The following is a 17,927-nucleotide window of genomic DNA, read 5'->3' as shown; positions in this document are numbered from 1 at the left end:
CCAGTGCAGCCCTAACTTCAATCTTCAGTCTTTATTTTCATGTCACCTTTAGGCTGATGGGCAGAAAATAGTTATTACTTGTCCTCATTGTAATTCTGATCTAGAATTAAGTCATACACACTCACTATATAGCTTTATGTAATTGTCTGATTAAAACCTTATATTCCAAAGGTCCACAATAAAGTCTTTATTACATCTCACATCTTATCAACAAAATTGACTCTTAACCTCTTGCATTCTAACACTTGTTAATAGCAGCACCAAGTCATCCAAGCTAGAAATTCCCTTTTATCCTCTATTTCCTACTGTAAATGAAGTCTGACCCATTCTGTACCTTCCATTCTACCATTTTCAACCTGGTTCAAAACCATGTCATTAATCATCAGAACTATCACAATAACCTCCTATTTTATTTCCCTCTTTGGCACCTTTGCTCCATGGCAGTATTTCTCCCACTCTGCTGAAAAAATATGGTTCTAAAACAAAATTGTGACTCTAACATTTCATTCTCTTGTTTCAAAATGTTCACTGGCCTCTGAGAGACAAAATAATTAAATACAGATTCTCTAACACTGTATGTCAGCCTTTTTCATATCTAACTTCAACTTTTTAAACTTCCACTTACCTCACAGAAGACTAAGTTCTATTACTCGACCATCTACTGTTCCTGAAACTGCTCTAAGAACTTTACAAATATAAATTCATTTAATTCTCTGAACAGTCCTAATATTTAAGCCTCGTTATTAAACATATTTTACAGATGCAAAAATGAGGTCCAGGGTCGTGAAGTGACCTTTTCGAGGTCATAAAGCTAGTAAATGAAAGATCCAGGACTTGAACCCAGGCTCTCCGGCTCTAGAGTTCATGCTATTAACCACCACACCATGCTCTCTAGCATTATATAGGATTTCCTATTACTAATATTCTCAGCCTCTATCTTTAGTGTCTCTCTCAAGAATGATTCTTCTCAGCTTTGATCTCATTGTGATTCTTGTTCTTATTCGACTTATTATAGTACTGTGTTATGTTGAATTTCTAGTTTTTCCATTGGGCTGTGATTTTTTCCAAGTGGGGCCTCTCTGTCTCCTTCATCTCTGTATCAACCAAATATAATATCTAGCAGAGGAGAGATATTCAATCAATCATAACTTTGTTTCAGATTTATATATCTTGTGTTATAATGTAGCCTTTAAAATATTACACCAAATGTATGATTTAATGCTGCAATAATCATAAAAATGGATATCCACTAATTTTAATGAGATTCAAATCAAAGGCTAAGGCTATAGACACTGGACAGGGAGGACAAAGGGAGGTGCTAAATCTGTTGCCTTCCGTGAGCAGGTATAAAGTTCACAGCTTTTCATTACATATATTTATTCATGTCTATGCATTCAGATATTTTATAAAAACACTAAGTCCACATAAGATTTCAACTTCAACTGAGCATTTTTAATATACTGATTTTTATTATTAAAGTTATGTTGTATTGATATTACATATAATGTGTAGAAAAAATATATGTAAGGGCAATATCATTTCAAGTTAATAATATTTAATTTTAACAATTCATTGAATGTACCAAAAGATAAAGGGTAGAGAAATGTTAAGTATCCAGTTTTTCTGCTAATTCTGAATTGTATTCTTTTTTTTTTCACTCAAATATTTGACTTGGCTATACCATTGAACAAGCGGCCATATATTATCTTCAAATTTCAAGTATTTCAAATTACATCAAACAAAAGACATTTTATTGATTGATTGATTGATTGATTGAGATGTAGCCTCACTCTGTCACCCAGGCTGGAGTGCAGTGGTGAGATCTTGGTTCACTGCAACCTCCACTTTCTGGAGTCAAGCAATTCTGCCTAGGCCTCCCAAGTAGCTGGATTACAGACATGCGCCACCATGCCCGACTAATTTTTGTATTTTTAATAGAGATGGACTGTGTTGGTCCGGCTGGTCTCAAACCCATGACTTCAGGTGATCCACCTGCCTTGGCTTCCCAAAGTGGGGTGATTACTGGCGTGAGCCACTGCAACTGGCCCAAAGACATTTTTATAAACATTTTCTAATATTACTGATGCAAATATATTACAAACAGGCATGATAAATATGTAATTATACTAGAGCTTAAAGAAGTTATATGTGCTGTGATTGTGTATTACTGAATTCACTGGCTCCTGGTGACACTAAGAAATCTGTGTGTTTGTGTGTTTCCATTAGTTATTTATTTACATACTAATTTTAAAAGACTCTTCGCCTAGGAATCTCCTTCATGAAGTTTTAGATGTACTTACCACACTGTGGTGACTCATCAGAGCCATCTCCACAGTCGTCATCACGGTCGCAAACAAATTGCTTGGGAATGCATACTTTATTATGGCACATGAAAGCATTTTCATCACATGTATTATTGGGAGCTAAGAAAGACATCACAAAAAATAAAGTTAGATGAGCACATATGTTATCTTCTCCCATATCAGGAGCCTGGGGACTATATAAACTCATATTCAATAATTCATAGTTACTGAGAAAAAGAAAACTTTGCATAATATTCAATACATCTGATAAACTAATAATTGCATATACATATATATTAGAATATCTGAATATAAATGCACATAATTCAAGGATTTAGTATTCATGAATTCAACTATTCCAGAGTGACCCTGAAATTTCAAGCCATGTAGCAATTTTAAATTTGCTGAAGGATGAATTCAAATGTTCCTATGTTAGAAAAATTAATCTCAGCTAATAATATGATGGACTTTTTTTCTCTACTTATACCTACAGTAATGTTGGTAAAGTAATAACAATGTTGCTTCCTTGTGAAAAATAGACCTATAAAGAACAATGCTAATATTCATAAAGGAAGTGAAAAAAAAACTAAGAAGATTTAGAATGTTATTGTCTTTAAAAAAATAAAACGAAACTTTTTGGTGACTTCTAGAGTGGGGTATTGAATTAGGTAAAAGTCAGATCTTTGGTGTCATCAGCCTCGCCATAAGTCCCACACAGACGAAATGCAATATTGATCCTTTATGAATACTGATCCGCAAGTATTCCAACAAGTGGAAAAATGGTTGAGCCAAATGATCAATAACATTTAAGCAAAAATTTAAAAGAAAATAACTAGTACAGAGAAAGAAAAAATTAATACCATATGTATAGAATCATAGGAGGCTTGCAAGACTCATTTAAAGGTTTTCAATAGTCTTTGCTTTTATTTAAAAGGTAAATACTAGGTAGGACTCAAGGTTTGGGGTATTGCAAATAGCAAAAAATCTGCTATATGGTATTGTATAATATTGGAAAGAGAAAGGCTTTGCAGAAAGTGGCTGTGGCTTTTATATTTGTATCCTTAAGGAAGCAGTTTAGTGTATCTGTTTCTTTATCTGTTTAATGGGGATAATAAAATGTACCTGATAAATTTCTTACAAGGACTAGATAATGTATGTGAAGCAGATTCGGCTCATTTTAAGTATTCAACAAATGTCTAGGTGCTCTTTAAACTCCTATTTATATAACAATTATTTTTGACCGATTACTCAAAACAGTTCACTACAATATTGTGGGAATTCAATAATGTAAATGACAGCAACAATCACTATAATTGACATATAATGGGTACTTGAAAAACTTAGGTGCCTTCCATTTCCCCATTCCACGTCTTAATAAGCACTTTTCTCTCCATGAAGCACCTTTCTCTTTCTTTGTCCTTCAAGACTCAGATAATATCATTACTCTTCTTGAAATCATTCTCATGGTATTTTACATATTAGTAGAATATTTTACATAACATTTATTTGTGACTGACATAGTATATTTTATAGACATCACTTTAATATTTAAGGTATGGGTATCATGATTATTCTTTCATATTGCCTATAGCTCCCTTTCCCCAGACTGCCCCAGGTTTCATGAACCAATGAATTTCTGCCTGTATCTCAAAAATTATTGACACAGAATAGGTAAAACAAAAGGGTGTTTTAAATGTAATCAGACATGATTTATTTTTAACAAATATATTTTTAAAAACTGTATAGATGCCACATAGAAGTAGCATGAACAATTGCCTGTTGTAATTAGAGTAAAACTGATTTTACTAACTCCTCTAACTTTGAACTGTGTACCAGCTTGGAAAACTCAGGTGAATTACACCAATTCTAATATATGAATTAATCTTTAAAACACTGAGCAACAGTGAGTTATTTGCCATTAACACTTTCAGATCACTTGAGTACAATTTGCTGCATTTTAACAGAATTTACTTAATAGTACCCATGTGGTCCAAAAGTGTTAATATGCCTCCCAGAATGTTAACTTGCTACAATAGCAACAGCATACTGGGACCATCTGGATCCCTGAATTGATGCATAATCCTTTATTATGTAGCCCTCAGTGGCCCCATTGACCTTTACAGACACACATACCAGTTTCAAGATCAAAGTGAATTATTCTACAACAATAGTATGACTTCTGTGCAAATAGGCCTGCCTCAAAGTTTTCTTTTTTCTTTTCTGCTTTAACTATTCCTCACGTACACACAACTACACACACACACACACACACACACACACACACACACAATCACACATTATGGCTTCAAATACAGTGCTTTAAAGATCTGAACTCAGGCCATTGGAGAGATGACTAGCAGATTTCACTTTAACAAGTGGAGTTCACCACATTATTACTGAAGAATTGCTCAGCCGAACAGATCCCCTATGTGACCTTGGGATCTGCATTCAAATATTCATTCCCTTCATCCTCCTGATCATGCAAAGGAATTTATCTAAATTTTTACTGTTGAGTAATGCCCTGAAAATTTTCTGAGGTGACTCAGAGTCAGAAACTCAGTAAATTGTCTGACCTCCAAAGGTGCTCCTCTGATCCCTCAGCTTCATTCAGCTATATCCATACTATTTTCACATGACCCAAGGGTTAATACCCTATCCATAGGACTAATAGGTGTTTACTGACCTCCTGATCAGTAGTTATTTAGGATCAGAGAAGTCATTCACAGAGTTTCTGTAATAGACAATCTAAAAGCCTTCAGGAGGGATGGTGGTGCAAGACGCAAAAGAGAAAGTACCAAATCTACTGCACTCGTACACATAAAGTGCAGTTACATTAGTTCAGAAGTGAAAATGATAAATCTGTGTTCATCAAAATGGTTTTAAAATGGGTAATCCAGCTGTGCATGTTTGAAACACTGAACAGCAGTTAAAGAGGTTGCAGAACTACTGTGATAACAAGATCCCACCTGATTAAGTCCAATACTACCTATGGGCCCAGGAGTTGAAAAAGCAATGGGAAATGTGATATGGCAAATACTACAAAAACAAATGACCAAGGATGCTGCAGCGCTTTTCTTTGACATACAGCCCTGGCCAGTGTTCATACCGCAGCCTGCTGTGGAAAGCTCATCGCTTCCATTTGGACAGTCCCTTTCACCGTCACAAAGCCAATGTCTGGGCACACAGGCATGAGAGCCCTGGCAGCTGAACATATCAGCGGCACAGGTCACGGCACCTGAAACTCAAACAAATAATGACATTAAGACCACTGGGTGTCCACTGGAAAATGTCTACCATTTACATTTTCTATAGTAAGTAGGGAAGCAGAAGACTGTTGCTTATAAGGAGGCAATCGTAGTTATTGAGAATCATTAAACATCATTCTTCCCCTGTAGCAGTCCACACATTTTTAATCTAAGAATGTATTCTTTCCTAATTATGTTATATTTCTTAAAGGTACATGAAAGAAAATAATGTATTTTATCCTTGTAAATGTGCCAAAGTATGGAAATGTCGCAGAATTGTGAACACATTAAAATAACATTTCTAAAAGAACTGAAACTAGAAAAACAATAGTAATTAAAATAATACCATTTTTATTGTTTAATATGTGCTAAGCACTTAACATATTAACTCATTTAATCCTTTCAATAAACCCAATCAGTAGAACTATTATTAGTATCATTTTACAGAAAAGAAAGCTGAAGCTTGAAGAAGTTGGAAAGCTTGCAGAAAGTCACAAGTTGCACCTGATTCTGCATGCTGAACTGGGATTCCAGAACCCTCTGAATCCTAGACACCATCTTTTTTTTTTTTTAATTGTACTTTAGGTTCTGGCATACATGTGCAGATCACACGGGATTGTTGCATAGGTACATACATGGCAATGTGGTTTGCTGTCTCCATCCTCCCATCACCTGTATTTGGCATTTCTCCCCATGTTATCCCTCCCTAACCTTCCCACCACCTGCTGACCCTCCCTTGCCAGCCTCCAACAGACCCCAGTGTGTGATGCTCCCCTCCCTGCCTCCATCTGTTCTCTTTGTTCAGCAACCACCTATGAGTACATGCGGTGTTTGATTTTCTGTTCTCGTGTCAGTTTGCTGAGAATGATGGTTTCTAGATTCATCCATGCACCATCTTTTAAGCATTCACATAATTACTATTACTCTCCATCTTGTAGTACTGAAAATAATAAATGCATGTGTGTTCCATTTGTTTTTTCATGCACAATAATTGGAATCTACCTTTGCTCTATCATTGCAATGTTTCTTTAGCTTCATGATAATGTCTTTCAAAAAATAAATGCTTGTTGACTTGGACTATAAATACAAAGAGTTTCTCTTTGATTTACCTTATGCTCACAGGGTAGCTCTATGTCACATGACCCTACCTCATAATATTTTCCTAGTTCCTGTGCAGTTATTTACAACGAATGTTTTGAATGTATTATTTGTTTATAAAACTATCTCAGTGAATCAGTAACATGACCCCAAATCTTATATTTTTAATTTTACTTTCCTATGACTCCAAGTTGCCCAGAATAGATATTAAAAATCATATTTGCAGAATTATTGAAAATAGTTTAATATCTTGAGAAAGAAAATGTATATGACTAGATGAAAATATTTGCTTCTAACAATTAAAAGCAGTAGCCAATGTGCTTTAATTGGATTATCATTTATCTTCTTACTTTCCAGCCAGAGTTGTTAACAGCATAAAATGCTTTTTGAGGTAATGTTTTCAATATAGACAGCAGTGGGATATCAAAATACAATCCTCTGGGGGTCTTTTGCCACATAATCATACCTGTCCTTGACATATGCCTTATCCTGGAGGAAAGGATGACGAGTGAATGTTGACAAATCCCCCCACTAATCTAGATTTGCTTATTTAATTGAGGCTCTATATTGTAGAATGGGGTTTAAATGTCATGTAATACCAGAATAAATTAGAAAATAATATATTAAATAAATGTTCTTCCATTTAAAACTTACTTTGTTCGCTAACCAGTATGTATTTAGTACTTTCTATAATACAATTCTCTTTCTACAGAAAATATTTTTATGTTATTCCTCCTTATCTATCCTTTTTAAGCTTGCCATGAAAATGTAAAGTGTCCTTTTTATTATTATATTTTCAATTCAATGATTTTTAAAATATTTTTACTTTTTATCTTGAGACGTTTTTAACTGTATTTTTTCCCCTTAAGGAAGTTTTGATGAATGTAAAATTTCTTGTCTACTGTCATATTATCACTTTAATTTGTTTTCAAGGTAGTCATAAAAGAAAGGGCCCTGATTTGACAGTAGAGAAATCTAATTCTGTATGACCGTGGTGAAGCCTAGTGTCTGAATTCCTCTATCTTTAAAATGATGGGTATGACTAGATAATTACTAAAATATCTCCAGCTATAAAATGGCATAAGGCTCTTTGTAGCTAATTTTCTGGCTCCCTTGATAGTATTCAACAGATTTTGTGTTAAGAACATGCCAAAACATCATAGTCAATTGGGAAGAAAATGGGCCAAAGAAAAAATTTATGGCTTTATTCCATGGTTGCCACTGCCATCTGGAGACATATTGCCTTCCTCAGGAAAAAAGAATCACTAGGGAGAAGAAAGACAAGCTGATGAATTCCACTACAACCATCTTGCATAGCCACTCAGATCATATTTGATTGATAAGAGTCACTATCCTATTTAATATTTTGGAACCTGAATTCTGCTTATACCTCTCTCATAGTTAATTAGCTGAGTGACCTCAGGAAAATTCATTGATTTCTGTGGGTTTCTCTTTTTCATCTCTCAAAAGATGGAAATAGACCATATTTTTCAAAATGGAATCCTCAATATTCCAAGTCAGAATCACTATGTGAGTATCAATAAAGAATGTATTTGTGTCCTGCATGAGAATATTTGGAATTGAAAATTGGGAAACTAAATTTTTAACATACTTCTGAGAAGGATCTTTTGTACACCAAAGGTTGAAAACAAGCAAGATAAATTATTTATAAAGTTCTTTTCCTGTTCTGAAATATGAAGTTCAGTTCATTGACTGATGTTTGATCTAAAGCAATATTTTATTTATGTGTTACAAGCATAGTAGTTAGTACATAAAATACAGCTCATTATTAAAGTAAATAAGCTATTTTATTTTGCTTGCAGGTAAACATGTCTGTTATCTTATTAGTCTTTAGTTTAAAAAGCATTATTAGAACACTGACAATACATTGACAACGAAAGGAGGCAGGAGAAATAAAAGCAGAAAAACCTCGGATATAGTGTACGTGGGTTATGTTAGATGATCACACTAGGTATATAGATAACTATTTTTGTAACCATTTAATAGGCAAGGAATCAACAAAATAAGGAATAAAACAAAGTTGTTCATGACCACACAGCTTGAAAACGCAGATGTGGGAGAACTCGACTCTATGACTTTAGAGACTTTGTCCCTATAGTGTCAACTCAGAAAGCACAGAGTTATCAATGGGGTCATTTAGTGTAGAGTTTCACAAAAGTCAAAAGCAAGATAACTTTAGAGATTGAAACCATGTTCATTCTATTGTAAATAGGTAATTCCTTTTTTTTTTTTTTTTTTTTTTTGAGACGGAGTCTTCCTCTGTTGACAGGCTGGAGTGCAATGGCACAATCTCGGCTCACCGCAACCTCCGCCTTCTGGGTTCAAGCAATTCTCCTGCCTCAGCCCCCTGAGTAGCTGGGACGACAGGCGCATGCCACCATGCCCAGCTAATTTTTGTATTTTTAGTAGAGACAGTGTTTCAGCATGTGGACCAGGATGGTCTCGATCTCTTGACCTCGTGATCCACCTGCCTCGGCCTCCCAAAGTGCTGGGATTATAGGTGTGAGCCACCGCGCCCGGCCTATAAATAGGTAATTCTTTTATTAAAATTATAAAAAAAAAATAGCAGAGAAAAACAGACTGCCAATCGTCTAATTGATTACTGACTTTTTTTCTTTCGCAACTTTTGCTGGTGATCTTTCTATATTTTTCTGTTGTATAACTGTAAATTGTTTCAGCTGTGTAAATAAAAAGTAGATTTTGAGTGATGAGTGACTTAAATACAAGAAAATAAATTGCCTGCTTTCAGGAATATCACCAATTTCATATTATTTACAGAGAACTTCAGTTTAGCTTAGATTCTATAAAATACTACATTTTACTATATGTTTGTGACAGAAATAGCAGACCGCATCCCCTGAAACTTAAAAGAGGTATTAAGTATATTAAAATCTATACATACACTTTATTCAGTGACTTAGGTCCTTCTCTTTCTAAAATGAGGATGATAACTGCTGCCACCAGAGGCTGATGTAATTAAAAATATATAGCTACAGGTACAAATGCATATTTAGAAATAGATTGGATAGACAATCATTGGACAGACATCTACACAAATTAGTGAAATTCTTGGCCAGTTATAACACAATTTAAAGATTATTTAGGGCCAGGTACAGTGGCTCACACCTGTAATCCCAGGACTTTGGGAGGCCGAAGCAGGGAGATCATGAGGTCAAGAGATTGAGACCATTCTGGCAAACATGGTGAAACCCCATCCCTACTAAAAATACAAAAATTAGCTGGGCATGGTGGCGCACATCAGTAGTCCCAGCTACTTGGGGTCTGAGACAGGAGGATCACTTGAACTCAGGAGGAGGTTGCAGTGAGCCAAGATCACACCACTGCACTCCAACCTGGGGACAGAGTGAGACTCTATCTCAAAAAATTAGCTTTTATCTTTCTTTTACCCATTAGGAAATTCTATTTAAACTATTTGTTAAATATTTGTGATTATTAAAAAAGCAATTACATTGGACTTGAAGTTGACATATGGTAGATAAATACAACTATTTGACACTAATATCTCTAATCCTATAAAGCTAAATTTTAAAGGTTATTTTAATATCATATAAAAATAACCACCTTCCTTTACTTCTTATTTGAAACAATTCAGCAATCAAGATCACTGTAACACATACATATGCACGTAAATAGCGTGTGTGGCTTGTGGCAGCATAAATTAGCATACTAATTTTGGAAAGTAACTTGGTGGCATATAGGAAGCATCATGAAAAAAAAATGTTTCATTATTTGACCCTGTAATCTCAATCATTGGTATTTGTTTCAAAGAAGTCACTAAAACTAAAAATAAAATGTACAAATACATTTACTGAGACATTAGTAAGGAAAAATAACAATATTAAATAATGGTTTTATGTATAATATAATAGAATAATGGATTGCCATGAAAATAATAAAAACAGCTACCTAAAAATGTATACATAAATTTTATATTAATTTTAATAAATTAGCAAGTTTTGTGTATGCTCTAAAATGACAGAGTACATATATTGCTTAAAAACTAATTGAGGACAGGAAATAGAAAACTCACCACAGATGCTATCGTTTTCATCTAATCCATCCCCACAATCATCCTCTCCATCACAAATCCAATGCTTAGAAATACATTTTTGTGCAGAACATGCAAACTGATTCCAAGAGCAAGAAGAATCTAGAAAACAAACAAAAGGAAAAAAGATAGGTTAAGGCCATCTTACAACAGATCCAACAATGAAAAGATTATTTTTAGACACTGTTATAATCAACCATCCTATAACAAAAGAAGGCAAATTCTTCTTTTCTATGACAATTCTATAAAGTTTTGGTATCAGCTTGCATATTTCCTCTGTGTTTCCAGGTTACACAACCATTATTTCTTCTACACGATTCTTATAATACGGCTTGCCTTTGAACTAATTCTAATGCTGGTCACTCTACTCCAGGTATATTTGTCTTTTTTTTTTTTAATGTGTAATGCACAGATACAAAATAAATATTTCTCATGTAGTCTAATCACACTTTTAAATTTTAAATCTATTTTTGAGCCAGCAGAGAAAAAAACTTACATCCTAAGTAAGGCAACAATATGGTGGACTGACCAGAAGATATGTTTGTTTTTAAAGGTGTGTGACTAAGGAGGGTATAGCTTGAAGACTATCTGACAGTTTTGTACCTAGCAAGCATGCTGATATTTTTGTTCTGCTTTCTTGGAAACACTTGAGTTTGTCATACCTGACTAATAATACCTAAATTCATTGGCATAGTGCTGGCTTTTTTATTATTAGATTATGTTTTTATAACAATAACATATTCCACTTATTTCCAAAACCAATTTTGTTATTGCTCTCCTCCATTCCCAGTCTCCCCTTCTACCCAGCATAAATATCACTGGAAAACATTCAAAACTAAAAATCCTTCCAAATTAAAGTGTTCAAAATATAAACTCTCACAAAAATAGCAATTTTGCCTTTGATTTCATAAACAATTTTAAAACTTGACATTTTTAGTTAAATACTTAATTAGATAACCTGTGAAACAAAGAACATTAGAAAACTAAAATTTGGAAAAAAATTAAATTAAAGAAGATATGATTATATAGTGGCCACTGTTCAGAAATTATGAATCCACATACAATACTTTGGAAGTTCCCAGCTAGTCTTGTTCAGAATATGGCTCTAATGTAAAGATATATAGCATCTTAATCAAACAAAATGTACCTTCACATTTCATGATGACATTTACTTTTAGCAGAGATTGACATTTTACAGAAAATCCGTTTTTAACCTTTTTTCCACTCTGCTCACTCCAGTGTATGTTATTTGTGTTAAATGTAAATAGTGAATATATACTCTGTTTTTCTATAGAAAATTTATTTGGGTTGCAAATCACAAAATCAAAACACTTTAGAAAATGAATCTAAAAATGCTTTCTTACCTTGACCATATAATGTGAAATAAAGTGTATACACACAGAAATTAGGATGTAGAGGATGAAAGACAAAAGTTTAAAAAAATAGAAGTTTATCCACATAAATTTAAAGCTATACATATAATTAGTAGAAAACTGCAGAGTAATAATATTCAGTCAGCTCCCAACATCTGTGGGTTTAAAATCCATGGATTCAACAAACCACAGATCAGAAGTATTAGAAAAAATAAAATTAAATAACAAATAACAATACATGAATAAAATATAATACAAATAAAGACAATACAATGAAACAACAATTCACATAGTAATTACATTGTATTAGGTATTATAAGTAATTAAGAGATTATTCAAAGTGTACCACAGGATGTGCATTGGTTATATGCAAATACTAGACTTCTTTATATAAGGAACTTGAGCATCCATGGATTTTGGTGTCGACAGGGTGTTAGAACCAATCCCCCATGCAGATACCAATAACAGGTAAAGGAAATATAATAAGTAGTATGTGTCAAAACCTTATTTTTTTTTAAGATGGAGTTTCACTCTTGTTACCTAGGCTGAAGTGCAATGGCACGATCTCGGCTCACCTCAACCTCCACCTCCTGGGTTCAAGCAATCCTCCTACCTTAGCCTCCCGAGTAGCTGGGACTACAGGCATACACCACCATGCCCAGCTAATTCTTTTTTGTATTTTTAGTAGAGACGGGATTTTACCATGTTGACCAGGATGGTCTCGATCTCTTGACCTCATGATCTACCGGCCTTGGCCTCCCAAAGTGCTGGGATTATAGGCGTGAACCACTGCACGCAGCAAATTCTTATTTTTTATAGCAGAAAACAAATACACTAGGTATCACCTAAAGTTAATAAATTAAGAAAAGGTATAACTTTATTATACCTATATTACAAACTGATGGAAGTAATTACTCAACAAAAACAGAAAAGGTTTATAAACTCTTTTGTTTTATTTTAATATTTACCATTTTTATTATTTAATAAAAATAAAAATTAATGGTAAAATCAGCTGACAATATTTTGTATGAAATCCCTATATAAGGGAATATTAACATAAAATTATTGTAAAGTTAACAAAACTAAAGCAAAATACGATGTCTCACCACAATGGAATTCATCAAGTCCATCCTCACAATCTTTCTGACCATCACATATCCAGGTATTTAAAATGCATCTTCCACTAGGACAACCAAAATAATTTTCTTCACATTTGTGTTTGTTTTGAACTGTGATGAAATATAGAATGTTAATGTTAAACAATTTAAATTAATATTAGACTTCTGAAATATAGGAAGATAAAACATTAATACTTCTTGAACTGAAAGAATTAAACTTATAAATAGCCAAGATTTTCTTTAAAGAATGTCAACATTATGAAAATAAAGGAAGGACTAAGAAACTGTCCCAGAACAGAGACCCAGGAGACAAGATAATCAAATCAAATTCAGGATTGAGTCCTAGAACAGAAAAAGTATAGTAATGAAAAATCTATTCAAATTATAATAGAGTGGTATGTAGTAAACATAAAATAAAGTTAAAAAGATAAATATTAGTCTAAATTGAGTGAGTCTAAGGCCAAAGAATGTTTGGGTCGAAATATTCTTAATTACATATTCATAGCACAAAACATTAAACTTAATACATTGGTGTATCTTTTCCAGATAAGTGTGAATTTAGTGTTTCTAGAGCCCTGTATTTTGAGTATTCTTTAAAGGAGTTAAACAATTACTGTGTATTTGAAGAAAGAAGAAACAAGTTATACTGGCATCTCTAAAATTATTATACCTTTCAGAATTATCATAAAACGTGCCTGTATGTAAAATTATTTTGTAAATTGTATAATTTAAATTATGGAATATTATCATTATTATAACCTTCAAAAGAAAATATAGAACACTACATTTACCTTTTTCTTTCTTTTTTTTTTGAGACAGAATCTCACTTTGTCACCCTGGTTGGAGTGCAGTGGCGAGATCTTGGCTCACTGCAACCTTCACCTCCCGGGTTCAAGCGATTCTCCTGCCTCAGCCTCCCATAGCTAGAACTACAGGCCCACACCCCCTGTATTTTTAGTAGAGACCAGGTTTCACCATAATGGTCAGGTTAGTCTTGAACTCCTGACCTCGTAATCCACCCACCTCGGCCTCCCAAAGTGCTGGGATTACAGGTGTGAGCCACCATGCCTGGCATATATTTACCTTTTAACAGGGTGTCATCTATTCCATTGCTCCTGCAGGTTTACATGATCTTAGACTGTCTGCTCTATAGGCAAGCAGGAAGTAAATCCCAGTCTATATATGCAATCACTCTATAATGGCCTATTGCGACTGTTTTAAGGTAATGAAAATTGTATGCATTTTTTTTATATGTTGACTTTGTAGATATAATTAAGATGAAAATATATTTTTTGAGTGGATTCAGCATTAAACCAAAAAGTTTTAGCATGTTTAAGATGCTTCCTGATCTAACCTAAAGTATTCAGACTGACCCATTGCTGGCTTCCTGTCTGTCCACCTGTTTCATAAGCCTGCATGCATGTCCCTTTCCTTCTTACCCAATATAAAAGTTATGATTCTCTATTAGTGTTGAAAGTTAATTTTCAGGTAACTTATTAATACTAAAAAGAGATAGAGATCACAAAAAATAAAATATTAGTTTCATTAATATCTATCATATGCTGACTTCAGAATAATTTCAAAATTAACTACAGTTATCTAAGGTAAAGAATGGGTTGTTGTGAACAAAAATGAGATTAAGAATCTTGGCACCACTTTCATAAGTCAAAAGTAGTAAGTTTCTATATTTCTTTTAAATTTTTATATAATTAAAAAAATTATTTTAAAGACCTGTTGTGAGCTACAGTCAAATGCTCTAGAATTTAAGATATGGATAGCAAGAATACTCAACAAAACCTAAGAGAAGAATGAAATCTAAGACAAATAAAACAGAAAAAATTATTCAGGATTTGAAAGACAACACAGCAGCATTAACAAAGAACTAAATAGAACTTCTGGCAACACAAAATTCACCACAGAAATTAAAAATGCAATTGAAAGACTCAACAATAGACTAGACCAAGCAGAAAAAAGAATTTCAAAGCTTGAAGACTAGTCCTTCAAGTTATTATTTTTTTAAATAAAGAAAAAAGACTTTTAGAAAATGAAAAGTGATAAAAATCTGTGACTTAAGATCTATGAGAGAGAAGAGGAGAAAGTATGCAACTCAGAAAACACATTTGATCATGAAAATGTCCCCAATCTTGCTAGAGAAATCAGCACACAGGTTCAAGATATCCAGAGATCTCCTACAAGATACTGAAGAAGACAATCATTCTCAAAGGCACATGGTCATTGAGCTATCCGACATCAACACCAAAGAAGTTTGAAGGCAGCTACAGAAATGGGCTACATCAGCTATAAAATGAAACCCAGAAGACTAATAACAGACTTCTCAGCAGAAATCTTAAAATCAGGAAGAGATTGGGGGCCTCTTTTTAGCATTCTTTTTTTTTAAAATTGCATTTTAGGTTTTGGGGTACATGTGAAGAACATGCAAGATTGTTGCATAGGTACACACATGGCAGCATGATTTGCTGCCTTCGAAGAATACATGAGGCCAACAAACATATGAAAAAATGTCTATTGGGGGAAAAGGGGAGAGCCAGCGGCAGGTGGGGGGAGATGGGGAGGGATAGCCTGGGGAAAAATGACAAATGTGGGTGAAGGGGAGAAAGGAAGCAAAACACACTGCCATGTGTGTACCTATGCAACTGTCTTGCACGTTCTGCACATGTATCCCAAAACCTAAAATGCAATTAAAAAAAGAGAAAAAATGCTCATTATCACTGGTCATTAGAGAAATGCAAATCAAAACTACATTGAGATACCATCTCATGCCAGTTAGAATGGCGATCATTTTTAGCATTCTTAAAGAAATGCCAGTTAAGAATTTTATATTCCATCAAACTAAACTTCATAAACAAAGGAAAAATAAAGTATTTCCCAGACAAGCAATTGTTAAGGGACTAGGTCACCACCAGATCAGCGCTAGAAAAGACGCTAAAGGGAGTTCTCAGAATGTAAATAAAAGAATGATACTACCACAAATGTACACATAAGTACATGGCCCACAAACCTTATATAGCAACTATACAAATGACACTTCAAAATCACTTAGCTAACAACACTACAGCAAGAACAAAATATCACATACCAATATGAACCCTGAATGCAAATGGCCTTAAAAAACAAAGTAGTAAACTGGATAAAAAAAAGCAATACCTATCCTTCTGCCATCTTCAGAAGACCTATCTGACATGTAATGACACCCATAGGTTCAAAGAAAAGGGTGGAGAAAGATCTATCACACAAAGGAAAAACAAAAAAAGAGCAGTATTTGCTATTATTGTATCAGATAAAACAAAAATTAAAGCAACAACAGTAGAAAAAAACAAAGAAGACCAGCTAGATTCATAAAACTAGTATTTCTGGGCCTACAAAACAACTTAGCTACACATTAATAGTAGGGGAATTCAATATCCCATTGACAGCATTAGGTCAATGAGGTGGAAAACTTACCAGTAAATTTTGAACGTAATTCAACATTTGATCAATTGGACTTAATAGACATCCAAAAAACACTCGAGACAACTGTAGCATATACATTCCTCTTATTTGCTCACAAAACATACTCTATGATTAACCACATATATGGTCATAAAGTGAGTCTCAATAAATTTTAAGAAAATTAAAAAAATACCAAACAAACTCTCAGGCCTCAGTGAAATAAAAATAGAAAAAATAGAAATCAATAACCAGAGGAATATTCAAAACCACTCAACATGTAAACTAAACAACTTGCTCCTGAATGAATTTTGGGTAAACAATGAAATTGAAGCAGAAAACTAATGATTATTTGAAATAAATGAAAACAGAGACACAACATACGAAAACCTCTGAGATGCTGCAAAAGCAGTATTAAAAGCAAGGTTTATAGTACTAAATGTCTATGTCAAAAATATAAAAGATCTCAAATTAACAATCTGACTACACCTCAAGGAACCAGGAAAACAAAAAACTAATCCCAAAGCTAAGAGAAGAAAAAAACTAAAAGCAGAGAAGAACAAAATAAAATGAGACCCCCCAAAACCATACAAGGATCAATGAAATGAAACATTGCTTTTTTTATTGCATTTTAGGTTTTGGGGTACCTGTGAAGAACATGCATGATTGTTGCATAGGTACACACATGGCAGTGTGATGTGCTGCCTTCCTCCCCATCACCTATATCTGGCATTTCTCCCCATGCTATCTCTTCCCAACTCCCCACCCCCTGCTTTTTTTTTTTTTTTAAAGATAGGTGGACTGCTTGCTAGATTAACAAAAAACAGAGAAGATTGAAATAAGCACAATGAGAAATGACAAAAGTAATATTACAGCTGATCCCACAGAAATTCAAAAAATCATCAGAAACTATTATGAACACCTGTATGCACACACATAAAACCTAGAGAAAATGAATCAATTTCTGAAAAGGCACAACCTCCCAAACTTGAATAAGGAAGGCATTAAAAACATGAATAGATCAATGAGTTCTAAAATTGAATCAGTAATTTTAAAAATGTACAAATAAAAAAAAGCCCTAGAGCAGATGTATTCACAGCCAAATTCTACCAGATGTGCAAAGAAGAGCTGGTACCAGTCCTGCTGAAACTGTGCCAAACAATCAAGGAGTGTGATTTCTCCCTACCTCATTCTATAATGTCAGGATCATCCCGACACAAAAATCTGACAAAGACATACAACAACAACAGCAA

The 17,927-nt window shown here is 33.9% G+C and overlaps 1 protein-coding gene across 4 annotated transcripts in view; it reads right to left on the bottom strand.

The window, feature by feature from the left end:
* Window positions 1–17,927, bottom strand: part of LRP1B (LDL receptor related protein 1B) — a 1,941,900-nt gene that overhangs the window by 264,486 nt on the left and 1,659,487 nt on the right. For all 4 annotated transcript variants that reach the window (XR_013518953.1, XM_078327882.1, XM_078327883.1 and 1 more), the window contains exons 50-53: window positions 13,216–13,338; window positions 10,719–10,838; window positions 5,410–5,538; window positions 2,301–2,423 (exon numbers count right to left, since the gene is read on the bottom strand). Coding sequence is in view for 3 of the 4 variants with exons in the window: in XM_078327882.1 (XP_078184008.1) it covers window positions 2,301–2,423; window positions 5,410–5,538; window positions 10,719–10,838; window positions 13,216–13,338 (495 nt within the window). In the remaining variant the exon portion in view is untranslated. The remainder of the gene's footprint in view (window positions 1–2,300; window positions 2,424–5,409; window positions 5,539–10,718; window positions 10,839–13,215; window positions 13,339–17,927) is intronic.

Source organism: Callithrix jacchus, chromosome 6 (assembly GCF_049354715.1).
Source record: "Callithrix jacchus isolate 240 chromosome 6, calJac240_pri, whole genome shotgun sequence".
In the NCBI taxonomy this organism is placed as follows: domain Eukaryota; kingdom Metazoa; phylum Chordata; class Mammalia; order Primates; family Cebidae; genus Callithrix; species Callithrix jacchus.
Note: the sequence above shows the minus strand (reverse complement) of the source record. Positions and strands in the feature narration are given on the sequence as shown.